This window comes from Abramis brama, assembly GCF_963993115.1.
Source record: "Abramis brama genome assembly, chromosome: 10".
Taxonomy (NCBI): Eukaryota; Metazoa; Chordata; class Actinopteri; order Cypriniformes; family Leuciscidae; genus Abramis; species Abramis brama.
Genome location: NC_139972.1, coordinates 2,012,859 through 2,035,137, shown reverse-complemented (window position 1 = coordinate 2,035,137; position 22,279 = coordinate 2,012,859). Strand labels below are relative to the sequence as shown.

The window sequence follows — 22,279 nt, the reverse complement described above, 5'->3', positions numbered from 1 at the left end:
ATACCAATACATAATTAAAATGTAAGTACTCTGAAAAAGAGAGTATAAAAATCGAGTGTCTGTAGTCCTCTCAGGGCACAATAAACACAGCTACTTATTTCCATTCACTCCACCCCCTCCCTTCTGGGCTCCTTCCAAAGCCACGCCCCCAAAACACATGAACGCGCGATGCCGACCGCTCAGCTGGAGGACGCGTTTACCAGCGCCGAGCAGAGCGCAGTGATTCTGACAATCATGTCAGAATCACATGTAATAAAATACCTAACTTTATCATTATGAATATAAACAACTAACATGGCTGTTAGTACTCACTATCAAGCTAGCATATCAATACTGGTAAAGTTTAAAATATATTGAGTTTGATTCGGTAACGAGCTAGTAACATAAGGCAAAGCTAAAAACAGGTTACACTGATATACGTTTTCCCATTACCATCAGTTACACTGTGATGAAGGTGAATTTCGTGTAAGATTCATAACGGTGTTTTGCATGTAAGAGCTTCCACGATGAAAGCACTGTTGGCTCTGATGAGGACTAACATTACACTCCGGAGAAAAGTAGCCTACCTTTCTACCTTACTAGTTCCTTTTTTTGCCTGGTTTGCCTTCGCTGACTGTATATGCAGGTACTGGGAATTTTGACCACTCTGCCATAATTTTGATTCTTCCTAGCATCCGTGCCTCTTCCCCTCCTCGAGTCAAACAGGTGCCCCGCATGCGGGCGGCTCCTGTAGCGCCAGGGGTGGTAGCCATGGTAGCGAGGGAGAGTGACAGTCGCCTAGCCAATCATTTAATTCGTTCCGAATGGAAATAAGTAGCTGTGTTTATTGCGCCCTGAGAGGACTACAGACACTCGATTTGTATACTCTCTTTTTCAGAGAACTTACATTTTAATTATGTATTGGTATATAAAGAAAGTTTAAACAAATTTGGAAAAAGATTTTTTAGAAAAAAAACTGCCGACCCTGCCTTTAACTAACATAAGCAATGGTTACTAAATGCAAATGTGAAATAAAAAATATTGCTTGTTTGTTAATGCATTAACTAATGAGACCTTCTTATAACGTGTCACCTTTGAGTTTTATTATAATCATTTTGTGTGTTTTTTTTTGTGATGGTGAAGGTGAGATGTGACCAGTTAAATGAATATTCGATTTTTTTTTAAACGTATAATGGATGTTATTTGAATTGAGCAGCGATTTGTTAAAGCTACAGTGTGTGTGTGAGAGTGTGCGTGTATGTGTGTGTTCATACGCTGGTGCTCAGAATGACTTTAAAATGTTTGAAATATTTATTTTTACAGCACTGAATAAAAATCACATGAATGACATGAGTGTATTTTGATAGTTTTGACTGCTACACCAATGGAGTATTTGAAGAAATTTATATAAATTAAAAGTATAGTTATTTATATTTTCATTCTCAACTTCATGTATGCAAGACACAATCAACCTGTACGATATCTACACAAAAGTGTGTCTCCATACAGACCTTTTAAAAAGTACCATTCAGCACTAAATTACTCTAGAAAACACTCAAACTGGAGACTTATTAATTATATTTCAGTAACACTTTACAATAAGGTCTCATTTGTTGACAATGCTTTAGTTTACAACATCTGTTAATTACTGAAGAAGATTAGGGCCAAGCAATAATAAAAAAAATAAAACTATTTCGAGATTAAAGTCATTATTTGCTAATTTGCTCTGATATAAAAGGTGTTTCACTGCCGCCTCATCAGGTCTGTCAGAAGATCGTTGAAATCTAAATTTAATTTATAACAGTGAAGTCACTGTATCTTCAGTCTCTGTTGATTCTGTTGACTGTGAGTCTCTGTAGTGGATCCTTATTCACCATAAGATGATCATCAGAAGATCAGACTGTCATCTAATAACTAAAGTAAAACACACAAACAGTCACATATACAGTATGAGATATTACATCTGTCACATCTTTTCATAAGAAAACTAACTAGATAATCTATATTAATTCATTCTCAGACATGATAATATAGCTTCTATCAGATACTCAAAGTCACTTTACAAAATCAAAAGCACATGAAAGGTCACTTTCACACAACGGACAGCTGATACAGAACCAGCAGAAATGATCATTACACTCACTACAAATTTAATATCAGTTAATAACAAACAACCCAAATCTCAGATTATCACACACATAAAGACAGTGAAAGGGGAAAAGCTGAAAAATTATGGAAGTAAAATAATGCCAAATGTTTTTGAAACAAAAAAGCCTGTTGAATTGCACTACTTGGCATTGCATTAGTAGTTGTAAACATTTTGTATTTTTAAACAGTTTGAATATTTTGGAAGTGAAATATGAACGGTGAATATGGATTATTTAATTTTTAATAATGAAAATGTGTTTGAAATGTTTTGAATTTAAATATACACAGCTTAAATATTCAACCATGCTGAATTTCAGCCCATAAAAATGCAAGCCCTAAGAAATACAATGAATGAAAATGCAAGCATGGTTAATGCAATGCCTATTTTTGTAGAGTGCAATTCAACAGGTTTTTTTGTTTCAAAAACATTTGGCATTATTTTACTTCCATAAAATAGAATATTAATATTTTTTTCCAAATCAGTCACAACACTATGAGCAGAATTAAACTCATATAAACATTTGATCTCTCGGTTTGTTAATCTCTTCGATGTGGCAACCCCCTCTCTCCATATTAAAGAGGCGTGGATCAAGGACACCGGCGAAGTTATGTCTGACGAGCTATGAGCGATAGGGTTAAACAGGATAAAATCATGCTCTATTAATGCTCGACTTCAGCTTATTCAGTTTAAAGTAGTTCATAGGTTGCACTATTCCAAGACTAGACTGAACAAATTTTTTCCTGCTGTTTCCCCCACTTGTGATAAATGCAAATCAGCTAATGGAACTCTTGGGCATCTTTTCTCGTCCTGCTCTTAGCTCACAAGATTCTGGGTTGACATTTTCAGTATGTACAGTGCTGTTTATAATAGACAACTGGTTCCTGACTGTCTCTTAGTGATACTGGGCTGCTCCAATGGTTCTTTGGCTCTTCCATCCGCTTTACAACAAGCCCTCATTTTTGGTATGACCATCGCAAAACGGGTTATCCTAAAGGAGTGGAAGTCAGCTTCCCCTCCTTGCTTCAAGAGGTGGCTTAATGATATGGTTTCCTGTTTTTACCTTTAAGAAATTCGGTTTTCTATGTCTAACTTTATATCTCCCAAGGTTTTTTTTCTCCATTAGGTCACCTGATGGAGTTTTAGGACACCATTAGGTCACTTGATGGAGTTTTTTCGGTTCCTTGTCACTGTTGCCTTTGGCTTGCTCAGTTGGGGATATTTTGTGGATATTTCATTTTATTCTATCAATCAATAAATTCCACTAGAAACAAACTTTGTTGTATTATTTTATTTTAATTTAATACTGTGAAGCTGCTTTGATACAATCTGTATTGTGAAAAGCGCTATACAAATATACTTGATTTGATTTGATTTGATTTGATTTAACTCTCGAGATAAGTTCAAGAAGATCTGGGGCCCTTTCATAGGATACATCAGGAAGGATAGACCACAAACTGGGACCTAAATGCATTGTACTGGTTTTTTTTTTTTTTTTTTGTTTTTTTTACTTTGGACAGTTATCCTTACTGAGACTTTGCCACTCCCCTCCGGCTCAGGCCTCCTTGACTCAATCTGTGTGAGTGGACTTTTTGGGACATCTGTTCAGTGAATGGACACGTATATTTATACTTTTTCCTTTCTATATAATGTGTAAGTGCTGGCTGTATGTGTTTTTTTGTTTGTTTGTTTGTTTGTTTGTTTTTTGTGCCTTAATTGTCTGATTTACTGCTTTATTTTTGTCTGATTTATTTTTTATGTTTGTTTGTATTATGTATGTAAAAAATCTGCATAAAAAAAGAATTAAACTCATATTAAACACAGTTTAAAGTTCAGAGACATGCAAAAAATGAAGCTAAATTTAAGAATCTCAAACAAAATATCCACACACACACACACACACACACACACACACACACACACACACACACACACACGGTGTTACTGAACCTGGTACAATTTCCTTTTATTTCCAGTGAGTAAAACAGCAATTTGAAAATCGTTAAGAACTATTCTTACCATAGTTTCTCCAGTTTATAATGTGGATCATCCTTCTGATCCTTCAGCAGCTTCACTTCTGAGTCTCCTAGTTTATTATATGATAGATTCAGTGTTCTCAGGTGTGAGGGGTTTGATCTCAGAGCTGAAGCCAGAGCAGCACAACCTTCATCTGTGACACCACAATCACTCAACCTGTAGAGAACAATGACACACATTATGCCTATATCCAGAGATAAACACGACACTTAAAAAAATAAATAACATCATGCTGTCACTATGAAATATATACAAATCCTCATTAGTTCACATTGTTAAAATACATTAATTAGGATTAGGGGATTGAACATACAGTTTGTACAGCGATTTTCATCCAATTCGCCTGTCTATTAAACCTTTGACAAAATCATATCGCAAAATTCAAATCTGTTTTGAGTAAATCAGCTTTTGATAGAAACTTGATGCTTAAAATAATGCATTTATCGATTACAATGTTTCGCCATTAGGTGGCGGCAAATGACTAGTGACAAAAATGTGACAAAGTGACAAAAATGTATTTGTTATTGAATTATTTATTCAAGAGAATGTAGTACTGTATGGTGCTTCTGAAATAAAACTCAGAAAGATGTGATGAATTGTTTTTGTAAATATGACTCATCTTATACACACTGTACAGTCTGTATAAGTGTATGATTTAACTTTTCCCCATAGTCTAGTGTTAGTCTAGTCTTGTGTATCGTCCCAGCCCTAGTGTGTGTGTGTGTGTGTGTGTGTGTGAGAGAGAGAGTGAGTGTGTGTGTGTCTCTCTCTCTCTCTGTGTGTGTGTGTGTGTGTGTGTGTGTGTCTCTGTGTGTGAGTGAGTGTGTGAGAAAGTGAGTGTGTGTGTGTGTGTGTGAGAGAGAGAGATAGAGAGAGAGAGAGAGAGAGAGAGAGAGAGAGAGAGAGAGTGTGTATATTTTATGTACTTAATGACATTTTCTGATTTTCCGTGACCTAATCTTAAGTGAGAACTATTTATGGTTAATACGTTGTTAACAAAGCATTATCTAACTCTTTACATAAGAGCTAATTAAACAATAACACTGTTAATTACAGTGATAATGAATGAAGAACTCACTATTTGTATATAGTCTCTTAATATATTAACTACAGCTTATATACTATTATATACTATTCATTAACTTTAAACTAATAGTTTGCAAATGATTTATAAGCGCTGTGTTATTGTAAACTTGTGATAAAGTGTTACCATTATTTCAAACTGGTCGTATTAAGTGTAATTGTTCCTTTTGTGTGTGATGGAGTGATTCTTCTTTTTCAAAAATAGCACAAAATAAACAAAGTAAAGATGAATTTGACTGATAGCATTATTATTATTATTATTTTCAAGACTTCCATAGATATGGTGATATATTGTTATTGTGTGTTATTTTGGCCATGATAATTGTCAGGGTTCGTACACCTTTTCCAAGGTCAAATTCAAGCACTTTTCAAGCACTTTTAAGGTCCATTTAAAAGCTTTTTCCAGCACCTTACACCACTGTAAATTACATACCAATACATAGTCAAAATTATTATTATTTTTTTTGTGTGTTTTTATCACATTAAAAGAGATAACGCTATAAACAGTAATCATGTAGTGATAAATCTGATATGGTGACAGTCCTGGTTCAGGTGAAACACACACCACTTCTCACACATATCATGCAGAGATATTCCCAAATATCTCTGCATGAACTACTTATTGGCACATAGTGTGAACAGTGGCGGAGTGGGGTGAAACAGAAATCTCTTTATTTCAACATAAAAAGGAGTTTGACTATATACTGGACTGTTTTAGTGCCTAAACACAACCATATTCAATTAATTAGGGGTTCAAGCACGAAGTGCTGAACACCTATTGTAATTGTACTGATTTTTATTATTATTATTATTATTATTCTTCTCCGCTAAAACGCATCGTGCAGCCCAAACCGTAAGTGCTGGAGACTTGAAACTTTGTCAGATGGTAGTACAAAAATCGAGGAAAGGTTCAGAGAGTATGACCCCGATTGGCCCATAGGTGGCGCTATAGCGACCAAACGCGCGAAACTGGTCATAACTCCTAGACCGTATGTCCTAGACTCAAGTGTCTTATATCAATGGAATCCAGACCTCATGGCGAACAAAACGTATATCTCCGATTTCATTTCCGGTATGCAAATTTTTCCGCCATTTTGAATTTTGTCAAAAACCTACTTTTGCAAACTAGTCCTAGGTTTTTCGCCCGATCGGAACCAAACCAGTGCAGAAATGTTCTCTGGAGTCTGATGATCAATAATTATCGAAAAAACGTCGATATTTCGATTCAAAGTCGCTAGGGGGCTCAAAATGAACGTTGTGGGAGGAGCCTATTTTACTAAAATGGCTATAACTCAAAAAGTAAATGAGATAGCTTCACCAAACTTGGTACACATATGTAGGAGTTCAATCTGGGGTCACAGTAAAAAAATCACAACGATTAAACACTAGGTGGCGCTATAACATGAAAGAAACATGAAAAGGGCTATAACCACCTGACTGTTAGTCTGATTGACTTGAAAATTGGTATGCAGTGTCTTGGTCCAAGGTGCCATGTATGTCTATGAGGACATTGACGTATCTCAAAAAACATGGCCGCCATTGGCCAATGAAGTCGAGCACCTATTAGACAAGGTTAACGGAGGCCGATTGGAACGAAACTCGGTGGGCATGTTCGACTCATGGCCCTAGAGGTCTGTAAAATTTTTGAAAGAAATCGGCCACTAGTTGGCGCTAACGAGTTTTATGGCTCTGTAATCACGTGGTGTTACACTTATAGTCACATTATGCATATCATTTGATAGATCTACTCATGCTGAACAACTTTGCCTCAAGAACCATTGCTGTCAATCAAACCGTTCATTAAATATTCGTGAACATGTTAAAAACCTACTTTTGCGAACTAGTCCTAGGTTTTTCGCCCGATCGGAACCAGACCAGTCTAGGGCAATTCTCTGGACTCTCTAGATCAATAATTATCGAAAAAAAGAAGAAAATTTTGCTTTTGTTTGGCTATAACATGATCATTTAGAAAATGGGCGTGTCAAAATACACTCAAACGTTTATAAATCATAAATAAAAACTCAGAACTTTACAAAAATTGATGAGCACATGTGACATAACATGCTAAAGAAGCATGGGAATTTTTATGGAGATTGGACCATAGGTGGCGCTATAACTGTTAAAAAGCTTTAAAACAATATATATTCTATGGTAAATTGCCTGTATTGGCTGTAAATGGTGTTTTCCATTTATGATCTTATAATTTTCAAATCATAATATTCAAATCTAGTGCAGTACAATTCTCTGGACTCTCTAGATCAATAATTATCAGAAAAAGTATAACTTCTTCATTTGGATGGCTATAATAGGGTCACTTTAATATGTAGCCTTGACCAAGTGTCCCCAAAAGCCTATATCTTTTAAATATCTTTCAGATCTAGTCAGAACATGTTACTCTTAACAAGCATGAAAAATTTCAGACAGATCGGACAAAATTTGCCTCTATAACAGTTAAAAAGGTAAAAATGATATAACATGGCATATTAAGCCAATAAGTGGTATTGTACTGCCCCCTGCTGTCATTTCATCATACTACTCCCTAATATTGTTATATAATTCATATTTATACTTTATAAAATCATTATTTTAACATTTACAATCACATTTTGTCAAAATGCATCTATTGGAGTGTTACTATTGACAATTGTTTTACATTTAGAAAACGAAAGTAAAACCTTGTCCGCCATTTAGGCCACGCCCCCCCAGTACAAATTCACTCATAACTCGAAAACGGAAAGTCGCCGCGCGCTCAAATTTTGATGGTAAGGACCTCTCCGGGCTCTTGATCGAAACGTAGCGTCGCGGGCCTCGGGAGCGCGCCCCCCCCACGGAACGCTAGTCCGCGGGACCCCCGACTTTGAACGGCCTTAACTCCCGAACCAGATCACCCCGAACCTTGTGTGAGGGCTCATTGGAAAGGGCCCATCCTTGGCTAGCTTCGATTCAAATGTGGTGTAATTTGCCCTCGGCATTCCAGAGAAAACTGCTCCAAAAGACATGCCTTTGAATGGTCATAGCTCCAGGCCCCAATCGCCCAAAAACACTGTGATGGTCTCATTCAACAGGGCTCCTCAAGCACTATCTATGCTCTGAGGTTTAGAATTTTTCGCCATCTGGTTCCCGAGATATAAGTGAAAAAACTAATTCCCATTCATTCACTTAAATTGTAAGATGGAGGCTGTAATTCCACTGTTGTCAACTAGAGGGAGCAGCAGTATTAGACATAGTATTAATCTTTTTATCAGCTTTCAGCTTTGGCCAACAAGCAAATGCTTAAAGCTATTTATTATTATTATTACTGATAATACAGATCACAAAGAAATATGTGAAAATGGTTAGACCATTAAAAGATATTTTCACAATAACATCCCAAAAACATTGAAAACATATTTGTCTTTGTGTGTGTGTGTCTGTGTGTGTCTGTGTGTGTAAGCATGCTTAATGGAAAGAACATGGAGAAACTGCTTTGTTTTACTGGTGGATAAAAAAGTCTTTCAAATGAAAGTGAGTCAATTAGTGGTCTTCTACTGCCCTCTGCAGGACATTCTACTTATAAAAATATTTTTACCTGTGCTTTTGCATACATTTTTATTAGACTATATAAAATTGCTTGCATGAAAATCACCTATTATAACACAATCATGTTTTGTCAGTTTATCACTTCATTTGTACTGAGCTCTCAGTTTGAACAATTCTGCCTCTCAGTGATTAATTTGAAATCTGAAAATGGTGTTATACGGAGGAGATTTGCAATTATCATTTTGTTACCTATCTTTAATTTAAAATATCTACATCTACAACCAAATGTGTTTGCATGTGTGTGTTGAAGCATGGTTACTGTATTAAGTATTATTGTTTAAGTATTATTGTTTTCATTTACATTTTAACCACCAGAAGACCACTCATTGCTTCATTCTGCTTACTAAAATATTATTTTCCAGTTAGTTTCCATTTGAAATATTGTTTAAACTTTATAAAATCATTAAAATAACATTTCAAATCATATTTTGTCTGTTTATAAATCCCACAGACTCACATTGGCTGCAATACTAATGTTTTTGAAAGACACAGACCTGAGAGTCTAATCTTTGTGTATTGTGCATATAGTATTGATATTATTACTATTGCAAATCATGTTATTGTAACTCATATCTTAACAGAATATTATTTGTAATTTTAATTCTTTATTTCTTAATTGTTTTTTTCTGATTACTACAGATATTATCAACAAAGATATCAACTACACCTTCACTTTTAATATTGATAAGCTGCACACACAGCGCAATCACACACCCACTAATGCATTCAAATAAATGTAATCTTACTGTGCTACTTTATTTGTACATGATTAGAATGAACAGACATCTAAGAATATTTTTCTTCTTTTGTTAAAGCCACTTCAGACTACAAGTAAGCATTATATTACTAATCAACTATTTTAAAGGTGCCATACAATTGAAAACTGTATTTATCTTGGCATAGTTGAATGGTAAGAGTTCTGGACATGGAACTGACACACCGTGAGCCTCAAACACCATTGTTTCCTCCTTCATGTGTAAATCTCCTGTTTGCAAAAGACCGCTGAAAAATGAGTGAATTACAGCATAACACTGACTGTGACGTTGGAGTCGGGATCATTCATATTTATACCCCCCCAATTTGCATATACCAGCCCATGTTCTAGGCCAGGCAGTGTTAACGTGGACCTGCACAGCCGAATCATCAGAAGTTCTGCAGGTATTGTGAAGAAGCAAGCAAGGACAATAGTGAAAATGTCAGATCATGGATATAAATGTTATGTTCGAGGCTGTGCTGCGGATTTCAGAACTTTTCATTCCCTTCCCACAAAAGAGAACTGCCAACAGGCATGGTTGATTTTTACAACAGGATACCTTACCATTTTAATTCAAAGCTGTTAGTTTGCTCTGCCCATTTCACCACTGACAGTTTTTCTAACATGGGACAATATCAAGCAGGTTTCGCTCATCGTTTGATACTGAAGAAGGGGGCAGTTCCAACTAATGTTATATTTCCATTACAACCCCTACCGCAAGCAGAAAGTAACGTTACTGATTTTATCCACTACTTGACTGTTGAAGACATTTCTGTTTCAGAGATATCAGAGAACAATTTAAATTAAAGCTGCAAGCAGCATTTATCGGGGTTCAAGCATTTAAGGCCTTTAAGCACATAAGCATTTAAGACATTACGTTTTATTTAACAAGCTTTTAACCACTGAAATTATAGATGGAAAAATCCATTTACAGCCAATATAGGCAATTTACCATAGGAAATATGTAGTTTTAAAACTTTTTGCCAGTTATAGCGCCACCTATGGTCCGATCTACATGAAATTTTGCATGCTTGTTTAGAATGTTATGGCACATATGCTCACCCATTTTCGTGAAGTTCTGAGTTTTCGTTTAGGATTTATAGGCTTCTGAGTGCATTTTGCCACGCCCATTTTCTTTATGACCCAATTATACCCATGCGAAAAATGCAAAAGTTCAACTTTTTTTCGATAATTATTGATCTAGAGAGTCCAGAGAATTGTCCTAGACTGGTCTGGTTCTGATCGGGCGAAAAACCAGGGACTAGTTCGCAAAAGTAGGTTTTTAACATATTCATGAATATTTAATGAACAGTTTGATTGACAGTGATGGTTCTTGAGGCAAAGTTGTTCAGCATGAGCAGATCTATCAGATGATATGCATTTTGTGATGATAAGTGTAACACCACGTGATTACAGAGCCTTAAAACTCGTTAGCGCCAACTAGTGGCCGATTTCTTTCAAAATTCTTACAGACCTCTAGGGGCTTGAGCCGAACATGCCCATCGAGTTTCGCTCCGATCGGACGTCGTTAACGGTGCTCAAACCTCATTGGCCAATGGCGGCCATGTTTTTTGAGATACGCCAATATCCTTTTAGACATACATGGCCCCTTGGGCCAAGACACTGCATACCAAATTTCAAGTCATTCGGAAAAACGGTCAGTTGTCTATATGTTTTTATTTGTTTTATAGCGCCACCATGTGGCCAATCGACGCAATTTTTTTACTGTGACCTCAGATTGACCTCTTACACATGTGTACCAAGTTTGGTGAAGTTTACTTAATTACTTCTTGAGTTATAGCCATTTTAGTAAAATAGGCTCCTCCCACAACGTTAATTTTGCACCCCCTAGCGACCATTAATCGAAATTTCAACTTTTTTTCGATAATTATTGATCTTCAGACTCCAGAGAACAATTCCGCACTGGTTTGGTTCCGATCGGGCGAAAAACCAGGGACTAGTTCGCAAAAGTAGGTTTTTGACAAAATTCAAAATGGCGAAAAATCTATCATGGCGGAAATGAAATCGGAGATATACGTTTTTTTCTTCAGAAGCTCTGGATTTCAATGATATAAGACACTTGAAGCTACGCCTTACGGTCTGGGAGTTCTGAGCAGTTTTGCGCTTTTGATTGCTATAGCGCCACCTATGGGCCGATTGGGCTGAGTCCGTGTATCTGAGTAGCGAGCAATAGTACTACCATCTGGCAAAGTTTCAAGTCTCTAGGTCTTACGGTTTGGGCTGCACGATGCGTTTTATGGCGGAAAAATAATAATAATAAAAATCAGGACGATTACAATAGGGTTTCAGCACTTCGTGCTTGAACCCCTAAATATATCAATGCATTCTACGGCACCTTTAAAATAATTATTTAAAATGGAGATCAGGCCATAACATCACAAAAACATGAAAAGGGCTATAACCACCTGACCATTAGTTCGATTGACTTTAAAATTGGCATGCAGTGTCTTGGTCCAAGGTGCCATGTATGTCTATGCCGCCATAGGCCAATAAAGTTTGTGCACCTCTTAGACAAGGTTAACGAAGGCCGATCGGAACGAAACTCGGTGGGCATGTTCGACTCGTGGCCCTAGAGGTCTGTAAGAATTTTGAAAGAAATCAGCCACTAGTTGACGCTAACAGGTTTTACGGCTTTGTAATCACGTGATGCATGTCATTTGATAGATCTCCTCATACTGAACAACTTTGCCTCAAAAACTACTGCTGTCAATTAATTTGTTCATTAAATACTTGCGATTATGTTAAAAACCTACTTTTGCGAACTAGTCCTATGTTTTTCACCCGATCGGAAATATACCAGTGCAGTACAATTCTCTGGACTCTCTAGATCAATAATTATATAAAAAACTTAAACTTTACCCATTGGGTAGCCATAATAGGATCATTTAGAAAATGTGTATGGCAAAAAACACTCAAAAGCCTGTAAATCCTAAACGAAAACTCAGACAACTCACTAAACTGCCTTCTGTGCTTAAAGACCCTAAATGCTTGAACCCCGCTAAATGCTGCTTGCAGCTTTAATTGTCATTGCAATTGAGAAAGTAGTGAATTAGATCATTCAATACTGAGGGAATTTGACTTTTTTTGTAATATTCCTCACCTCCAGATGAGGCTTACGCCAAAGGATATATAGTATGAACTATCTACTGTATATATTAATCCTTATTCACTATGAGTCTTTATGGTAGAGATGATCTTACCACAGTTTCTCCAGTTTACAGTGAGGATTCTCCAGTACAGCAGAGAACAGCTTCATTCCTGAGTCTCCTAGCTTATTCACAGACAGACTCAGTTCTCTCAGGTGTGAGGGGTTTGATCTCAGAGCTGAAGCCAGAGCAGCACAACCTTCATCTGTGACACCACAATCACTAAACCTGTAGAGAACAATGACACACATTAAGCCTATATCCAAAGATATACATAACACTTAAAAAATAAAATAACAACATAATTATGTCAATATGAAATGTATACAGATACTCATTAGTTCATGTTGTTAAAGGGACACCAGGCAAGTCTGAGTGTTTTTTCTCTACGAAGCTCCCCCTAGTGTCTGGTAGTAAATGCTTTCAAACACACTGTCGTAAAAACGAACTGTTGTCCCTCCCCCCTCGCCACGAGCAACCCAGCTGAGCAGAGGAACTGCTTGTTTTTGGGAGAGTGGGCATGAGCATAATATATATATATATATATATATATATATATATATATATATATATATACATATATATATATATATATATATATATATACAGGTGCTGGTCATATAATTAGAATATCATCAAAAAGTTGATTTATTTCAGTTATTCCATTCAAAAAGTGAAACTTGTATATTATATAGACTCATTACATGCAAAGTGAGATATTTCAAGCCTTTATTTGTTATAATTTTGATGATTATGGCTTACAGCTTGTGAAAACCACAAAATCAACATCTCAGAAAATTAGAATATTACATGAAATCACACAGTAATTACACAGTGATACCATGGTCATTGAACCAGGTTTTGGTTATTTTGGCAGTGTGGGCAGGTGCAAATCCTGCTGGAAAATGAAGTCAGCATCTCCATAAAGCTTGTCTGCTGAAGGAAGCATGAAGTGCTCTGGAAATGTCCTGGTAGACGGCTGCGTTGAGTGGACAGCACAGTGGACCAACACCAGCCGATGACATGGCTCCCCAAACCAACACAGACTGTGGAAACTTCACACTGGACTTCAAGCATCTTGGATTGTGTGCCTCTCCATTCTTCCTCCAGACTCTGGGACCTTGGTTTCCAAATGAGATGCAAAATTTGCTCTCATCAGAAAAGAGGACTTTGGTCCACTGTGCTTTATTAAATCCAGAGTCAACGCAGCCGTCTACCAGGACATTTCCAGAGCACTTCATGCTTCCTTCATTTTCCAGCAGGATTTGCACCTGCCCACACTGCCAAAAGAACCAAAACATGGTTCAATGACCATGGTATCACTGTGTAATTACTGTGTGATTTCATGCAATATTCTAATTTTCTGAGATTTTGATTTTGTGGTTTTCACAAGCTGTAAGCCATAATCATCAAAATTATAACAAATAAAAGCTTGAGATATCTCACTTTGCATGTAATGAGTCTATATAATATACAAGTTTCACTTTTTTAACAGAATTACTGAAATAAATCAACTTTTTGATGATATTCTAATTATATGACCAGCACCTGTATATAGGAGGCTAATATTTGTCTAAAGTTATATTAGCAAGGTCTATAAGTTCATCTGGTAGAATGACGGTTTACCTTTGCTTGTCTAAGAAAACATCAGAACGTTTTTTCTAGCTCGATCATGATATGTGCAACATGTTTATTGCCTATTATCAGACACGTTGACTTAATGACATAAAATAAAAGTGCAAGATACACAAATAAAACCGACAGAGGTACGGCCAAACAACTACAGAAATCAAACGTGTTTGCTAATGACAATGCTAACGTCAAAGTTATAGTATCTAGCGTACTAGTAAGCCCGTAACAGACAGCGATCATAATAAAAACCTTTACAGACAATAGCAAACATCCTGAGGTCACAATTACTTGAAATTTAAATATTAAACACAGTTTATTCCAAAGATACTTGCAACAGCAGCCAGGTCAGCATCCGTTTTGCAGGCTTCTGTTTCTCTCAGTTCTCGCCACTCTGAAAAAGCCGGTCCGATATTTACTCAAGTCTGACTTCTTGCTCGGTCAGTCTCCCGTTTCCTCTTTCGTTGGTTCTCCGACAAAGATTTCCTAGCTTTCTGCTTCTTTTTTACAGGCTCAGCCATAACTCAATCTATCGTTGCCCTTTGCTTATAGCTAGCCGGTGCTTGAATGGGGGAGTGTACGTGTGCAGTGCCGTCAAGTAATTCGTTACATCGCGAGACCTGATATCACGCGATACTTCCTGACGGCGAGGCCGCCGACCCGCCGGCCCAAAGTTGCAAGTGAGTTTTTTCCGCTCTCGGGCACCAGGGGGGTGCGAAACCACCACCATTCAACCCGAAATAAGTAATATAACCATTCCACTAACTCCGAAGCTGTTCAGTTAAGGTTAAAAAGTTACCTAGAGCACCTTTAAAATACATCAGTTAGGATTAGGGGATTGAATATACAGTTTGTACAGTATAAAAATCATTATTTCTATGGAAAGTCCCCATTAACATGGAAACTTTACGTGTGTGTGTATGTGTGTGTGTGTGTGTGTGTGTGTGTGTGTGCTCAATGTATTTGTAAACATTTTAAGGAACATGTGTGTGTGTTACGGCTGGGAGAAAAAAATCGATTCACCTAACTATTGCAATTTTTTTGTTTACGATTTTAAAATTATTATTTTTTATTCCAGAATCAATATTGATTCAAATTAAATTGCTTATTTTTGTTCTTGCTTATAGACGAGGTTGACAGAAGTTAGCCACTCTTGTTCCAACAGAGGATGAAATGTGTCGTTATCTACGAGTGTTGTAATATCCATTTCAAGTGGACGCATGGAAGGGACGTGAGACTGAATGCACTGAAAGCCCTCGCGCTACTCATATGCTGAGAGAGAGATAAGACAGTAGAGCTGCATGATTCATCTTTAAAATACTGTGATCTCCTTTCAAACACTCACACGATCTTCTTCCAATTCCTCTGTCTATTAAACCTTCGACAAAATCAAAATGACTAAACTTAAAAAATAAACTTATGGAGCCATTTTATCTTTGCAAGCACAGACTGTATTTAGTTTAATTAATCTTTCTTTTTATCTTATAATTAGCATCAAACAAACAATATAGTTATTCAAAGTGATTAAAGATTATTAAAAGATTTTAAAATTATTGCATAACCACAAAATAGGTGGTGATATGCACTATGTAAAACAGTATTTAACAAAAGAAGAAAGAAGTATGGCGCGCTTCTTCTCAGCGTCCGTTTCCATGGTGACTCGTGAATTCATCGCTCTGTTGAGAATAGGGATGGGAACCGAGAAACGGTTCTTCTTCAGAACCAGTGCCCAATGAATCAATTCCTTGGAACCGTTTGCATGCCTGCTTAACAATTCCGCTTATCGGTTCCGCTCGTTGCAAATGTGTCATGACGTCACACACGCGCTGCGTTGTTTTGGTTCAAAACGCAGCAAACATGGCATCGAGGCAGAAGCGCTCTAAAATTTGGATATATTTCACTCGAAAAGACGACAATACGGTCACTTGCAACAATTGTAAAAGTTCCATTTCGTCAAAGGGGGGAACTACCTCCAATATGCAGAAACATTTGGCCACACAGCATGCGATTCATTTGCAGGACTGTCGCGTGTTTGATACACTACTACTTAGCGACACAAGTGAGTCAAGCAGCAGCGGAGCTAACGGGACACCGTCTGTTATTAATGCCGAAGGTAACTTGTCTGCAGGCAACTTGTGAGCGCCATTTCATTGTGTAAACTTTTACTATACGGATAATCTCCATTTTCATTGTCTATCAAATTTAGATGATGATGATAACGGCCAGAGTCTGGCTGGCTCGGAGGCTGGCTCTCACACTGGCTCAGAGGCTGCAGCAAGTATCTCTCGTGCACCTCTAGCTACTCCGTTTACAGAGGCAGGGAAGAATAATATAGTTCTGTTTTATTAATTCCTAGTCCTACCATATATTTTCTGTAGCGAGATGATAAAGACTCTCAACCCAAAATACAATGCCCCAAACAGAGACAGTTTAACAAATCATTTGATTCCTGCTGGGTATGGGGTTGAAAAGAGCAATCTGATCACAGACCTGAAACATGTCACACATGCAGCCATCACAGCAGATGGATGGACTAGTTTCAGTCAAGACCACTACCTCACCGTAACATTGCACTATGTCAGGGAAGGTCAGAGTAAAGAAAAAGTCCTCCAAACCAGAGTAGTGTACAAAGCTCAAACAGGGATAGCTGTGGCCGAGGAGACTGAGGGGATCCTGGAAGAGTTTGGAGTGAAAGAGAAGGTGGTGGCAGCAACTGTTGATAACGCAGAAAACATGGATGTAGCTGTGAAAACGCTAAATATCATCATGTTTCCATGTTTTGCGCACACACTTAACCTTGGAGCTCAGAAGCTGTACAACTGCAATACAGTTTCCAACTGGGCAGCAAGGATTCGTTCTGTGATCGTATGGATGAAGAGATCTCACATGGCTAAAGTAGTCCTGAAGGAAAAGCAACAACTCCTCAGTAAGTAGTAATAGGCCTACTGTTTAAATACTGTACTTTAATTGCAAGCTTACGACATACAAATTGTAACATAGAAATGAACAGATTAGGATCAATTAAAAAATTATAAAGTAATGGTAATATTACATTGTTTAATGTAATCTCATAATCTTGTGTGTGTGTGTGTGTGTGTGTGTGTGTGTAACTATAGACCAACGGCTTATAAAGCCCATGGAGAAGGAGAAGTAAATAATGTTTGAAAAAAATTAAAACGACTTTAAAAGCCATTAAAAGGGTTATGTTGTTGTTTAGCCAATATATATTTTTTGTTTTGTTTATGTTGCAGACTGGCCAGAATGGGCAATGAGGACCTGAGGAAAGCAGAGGAGTTTGTGCTGCTGATGAGGATGCACTACACATCCACACTTGCTGTCTCCAGCGAAAAAAGTCCAACCTGTGGCCAGATATTGCCCATCCTTCAGAAACTGCGCAAACATTACACAGTGCAGGCAGACGACTCTGCATTCGTCAGGAGCGTCAAGGAGAACATCTGGAATGATCTTTCCAAACGTTACCAGGTACAGTCACTGACATGTAATGATGAATTACTATATGACAATTAATCATATACACTAATGGTAATTTATTGTCATTCACATTTTCCTCTAAATTTGTGTTGTTTGTCCTCCATTTTAAACTTAAGGATGATGATATTCAGGCATTCCTGGAGGAAGCCACTGTGTTAGATCCCAGATTTAAATCTAAAATGGACAGGGATGAAATCTGGGACAGGGTCAGGGCATCAGCAGTGGCAGCAAACACAGAGGCAGTTGAGAAGGTATTTGAATTTGACAATGCCTTTAGCATATATCTGTTGTGTGAGACCTTTTCTTCTTGCTCTGTGGTTCTTACACTGTCAATTTCTTCTCAAGCTGTCAGAGCCAAGAGCCAGGGGCAGGCAGAAGAAGAGGATAGAGAAGAAGAAGAAGAAGAGGAGGACTACGTAAGTTTATTGTAGCTAATTGTGATGAATGATGATAGATGGCACTGGCAGGGATTATTACACTATTTCATTTAAAACTAAAGCTTGTGGTTATGTCATTATTTCAGACACCACCTGTAAAGCAGAAAAAGAGGACAGCCCTAGAGGAACTTTTCGAAGAAGAGGACAGCAAGCTGCTTTCCACCCAGAGAGTGGAGCAAGAAATACAGCTTTATAGAAGCCTTCCTCCCATTCCAACCAAAGACAGTGCCAGTTTCTGGTGGTGGAAGAAGAGTGACACATTGCCAGTGTTGTCAGCTCTAGCTGAGAAGTATCTCTGTGTCCAAGCGTCCTCCACCCCTTCTGAAAGAGTGTTCTCCACTGCTGGAGACACCCTAAGTCCAGAAAGATCTCGTATCCTTCCTGAGAGGGCAAACATGGTCATTTTTCTGCACAAAAATTGTGAATTTGCCTAAGTTGATAGTTGTGGTCTTTACAGAAGACTTCTTTGTATTTTTTATGTCAGTTGAATTTTGTTTCAGGTTGAATCCAATTGAGCACTGTTAATATTCCAAAAGGCACAAGCTCCTCCTTGACTGTTTTCAGTCTGTGTTTTTAGTTTTTATGGCACATAAATGGCAGTTTTATTTATTTTTTTGTCTGGACCAATGAATGTGAAAATTAACAATTTCCTAATCCTAAGGCACTCTTCTTGATAATCTTTCAAGGCACACACTAGCGTGCCATGGCATACTGGTTGAGAAACACTGCCCTAGGCTATAGGTCCCTGGACTTTACTTTGAGAAGTAGCTCACCTACTTTTAGGTTTGTTCTGAGGTTGCTACACATAATTTGTGTATATGTGCTCTGTGCTGTGTCTTCTGATCAGATATTAAAGTGAGTTAATACAAACAAACAAATTTGTACTTATTCCCTCACCAAATGAGAATCGATACGAGAATCAATAAGGAATCGGATCGATAAGCAATATCGATAATGGAATCGGAATCGTTAAATTCTTAGCAATTCCCATCTCTAGTTGAGAAGGTCTGGTGTGTTAACCATGAACACAATCTGAGTCAGATGAACGCGTTTTTGGAACCAGCATACCTTGAGTAAGAAAAGGTTTGGTTTGGATTTTGAGCCAAATTCTGACTTGTGCGACTCTTTTTCAGGTCGGGATGATTTTCAGCTTTGTCGTGCGTCATTTGTCGTGCAGTGTTTGTGCAGTGTACAGGGGGAAACGAGAGGCGATAAACCTCTCCCGACTGGCAATCGGATGAATTTCTGGCATGCTAAAAATGTTGATCGCTCCTTGTGACTATATCGCACAGTTGAAGCAGAGCTATGAACCGATTGCCCTAAACTCAGTGTTTCTCCCCTCACTGTGCCTGCGCGAAAACAGAAGTTTTATCTGCAGAAAAAAAAAAAAAAAAAAAACGAAAAGAGGGAGATCTTTAAGTTCTGTAGTTCAAACTAGCAACAAATTACTGTTGCTTACCTTCAGTTCGTGTTGCTAAATGGATTAACCATTACCCACGTCTTCCAAGCCACCTGCGATGTACGCTTTGCCTCTTTTATTAATTTGTTAAACAATGTTTTTGAAATAAAGCTGTTTAATTTTCATTGATGAATTATTGCAGTGTGCGGACATATTATCAGAGGCAGACAGAGTACACAGCTTCATTACTTGAGTAAAAGTACAGATACCCCTTGCTAAATTTTACTCAAGTACAAGTAAAAGTACTACAGTCAGATGTCTACTTAAGTAAAGGTACTGAAGTACTTGTTTTTAAAAGTACTTGAGTATCAAGAGTACAAGAGTACATTTTCTAAATATTGCATTACTACTGCCACAGTGCTTACATTGGTAAACACAGCAAACACTTGAAGCGAAAACTATCATTAAATTGTTCAGAAAATTGAAATAGTCTGGCGAGGTGGGGCCACGGGTTTGCACATTCCCGGGATGGACCTGCTGCGTCTTCATCCATTGTTTCGTCCATGGTTTCGTCTCTTATCTAAATCTGACCATGGATTTGACTTTGGCGGAAAGCTGAAGGTGATTGCTGATAGGCTGTCCCAATTATTGGCGCCTGCACAATCCAATCACGTTTGAGAGGGAAACAACAAATTGAGGGTTTCGGAGATTTTTCTTTTTTCTAGAAGTAGTAACTGGTACTCACGGTTATGGATAGAAATGTAGTGGAGTAAAGAGTACAATATTTGCCTCTCAAATGTACTTGAGTAAAGTCATGAGTACTCCCCAAAAATGATACTCGAGTAAAGTACAGATCCCTCAAAATTGTACTTAAGTACTGTACTCAAGTAAATGTACTCCGTTACTGTCTGGCTCTGCATATTATAGACTGTTAATAATTAATTATATGCCTATAATTCATTGTAATCGACCTAAATGATTTAGACAGTTTTCAATGAGGAGGAGTAACCTTCTATGTAATATTTTATTATCCTCACAGCGCGCTGGTTATGCGGTGATGCGCTATGAAATTATTGCGTGGCAATTTAAAAGTACAATCTGTATTATATTTTTTTCAGGTATTACAAATGAAAAAAAAAAAAAAACACCTGCAACACCCTCAACTCTTGCACCATGGACACACACACTTGCGACCCATGAACGCCTCTCTAAACTACTGAGTGATTTTACAGTTTGAAGCGTCTGTCATAGAAAAACACCATGTGCTGTCATTAACAAGAGAAATGTCTTCTCATAGGATAAGAACACGCAGTCTCATTAATAATACAGACACTGACGTGTCATCGATGTACTATAGTGTTTCTCCATGTCATAATCTGTGACACTGACATGATGTAGATTTTAAACCTGGAGAAAAATCTCTACAGTATCCAGTTCTCTTACGAGAGTTCTCTCGTACTGCGTTTGAAAAACGCTGCGGGAAAAGTCTCTTTTCACGAAACACTGAAGCAAAAATTATCCTTTAATTTTTCATATATGTAAAACGCGTTGCGGCAGCAGCAGACAGCTGAAGCAAGACGGCTTGTCTGCTCATTGGCTGCTCTGCGGCAACTGCATAAGCCTATCGAGCGCAGGCTGATGCAACATCAGACCAATGAGGGCGCATCGCGCCCTCCTCGCCACTTCCCGCCGAGACGGGCGTGGCTTACCTCTATAAAAGGAGCTCGAGAAGGCTGACTCACTTGATTTTAATCTCTTCAGCGAAGCGCACGCATCGCTGGATCACGGAAGCAGCGTCGTCCGAAGCAAGCACTTCAGCGGGACGAGCCCTCGAAGCCGCTGGCCTACGCCGCCTTCTACAGCCGTACCTGCTGCGCTTTCCGACGCCCATATCCTTTATTGTGCTCTGTTTTGTGTGTGTGTGTGAGTGTTCTCGTAGCACTCACCCCCTAAAAGAGCGGCGTCTTTCTAAAGATGCCTAAATCCTGCGGCTCGTGCAGAGCCCCACTCGCCGGGGGAGACGACCACGTCATCTGTGTTTCCTGCCTCGGTGAGGACCATGCAGCGCTCGCGCTCGCTGACGGCGGCTGCCCTCACTGCGAGCTTTTGCCTATGGTGGCTCTGAGGACCCGCCTGGCATCCTTCTCGAAGCCTGCATTCTCCGCCGCAATGCCGCGCCGTAAGAAGCGCCGCTCGCAGCGGGTCCCGGAACCCTCTCCACCCCGACCAAGCTCGCCGGTTCGCCCGCCAGCTTCACCGACCTCCCCCGAATCACTTCCTGATGCTCAGCGCCCGCAGCCCGCCGCCGCGTCATCAGAGGAAGTTGTTTCGGAGGCCGCGTCGGGGGAAAGGATTCCTGTTCTCTCCTCGCTTCAGGCAGCGAGGATTGGGCGAGCTCTGAGGACCTCGCGCCTCCTGCCCGAAAGCCCTCAGTGAGAGCCAGCATCGAGACGGAGCTCATGCGAGTGCTCGCTTTGGCCGCGGCGAACCTCGGCCTCGAGTGGTCTGCACCGGAGCCCCCCTCTCGCACCCGGCTCGATGGTAGCTTCCTCCCAGGTGAGCGCAATTCTCCGGAAT

At 38.7% G+C, this 22,279-nt stretch overlaps 1 protein-coding gene across 1 annotated transcript in view; it reads right to left on the bottom strand.

Moving 5' to 3' along the window:
• Positions 1-1,110: 1,110 nt before the first annotated feature.
• Positions 1,111-22,279, bottom strand: part of LOC311091369 (protein NLRC3-like) — a 63,138-nt gene continuing 41,969 nt past the window's right edge. Inside the window, exons 8-10 of the mRNA XM_084127298.1 lie at positions 12,800-12,973; positions 4,145-4,318; positions 1,111-1,893 (exon numbers count right to left, since the gene is read on the bottom strand). Of these exons, the coding sequence (XP_083983424.1) occupies positions 1,887-1,893; positions 4,145-4,318; positions 12,800-12,973 (355 nt within the window). The 3' untranslated portion in view covers positions 1,111-1,886. The remainder of the gene's footprint in view (positions 1,894-4,144; positions 4,319-12,799; positions 12,974-22,279) is intronic.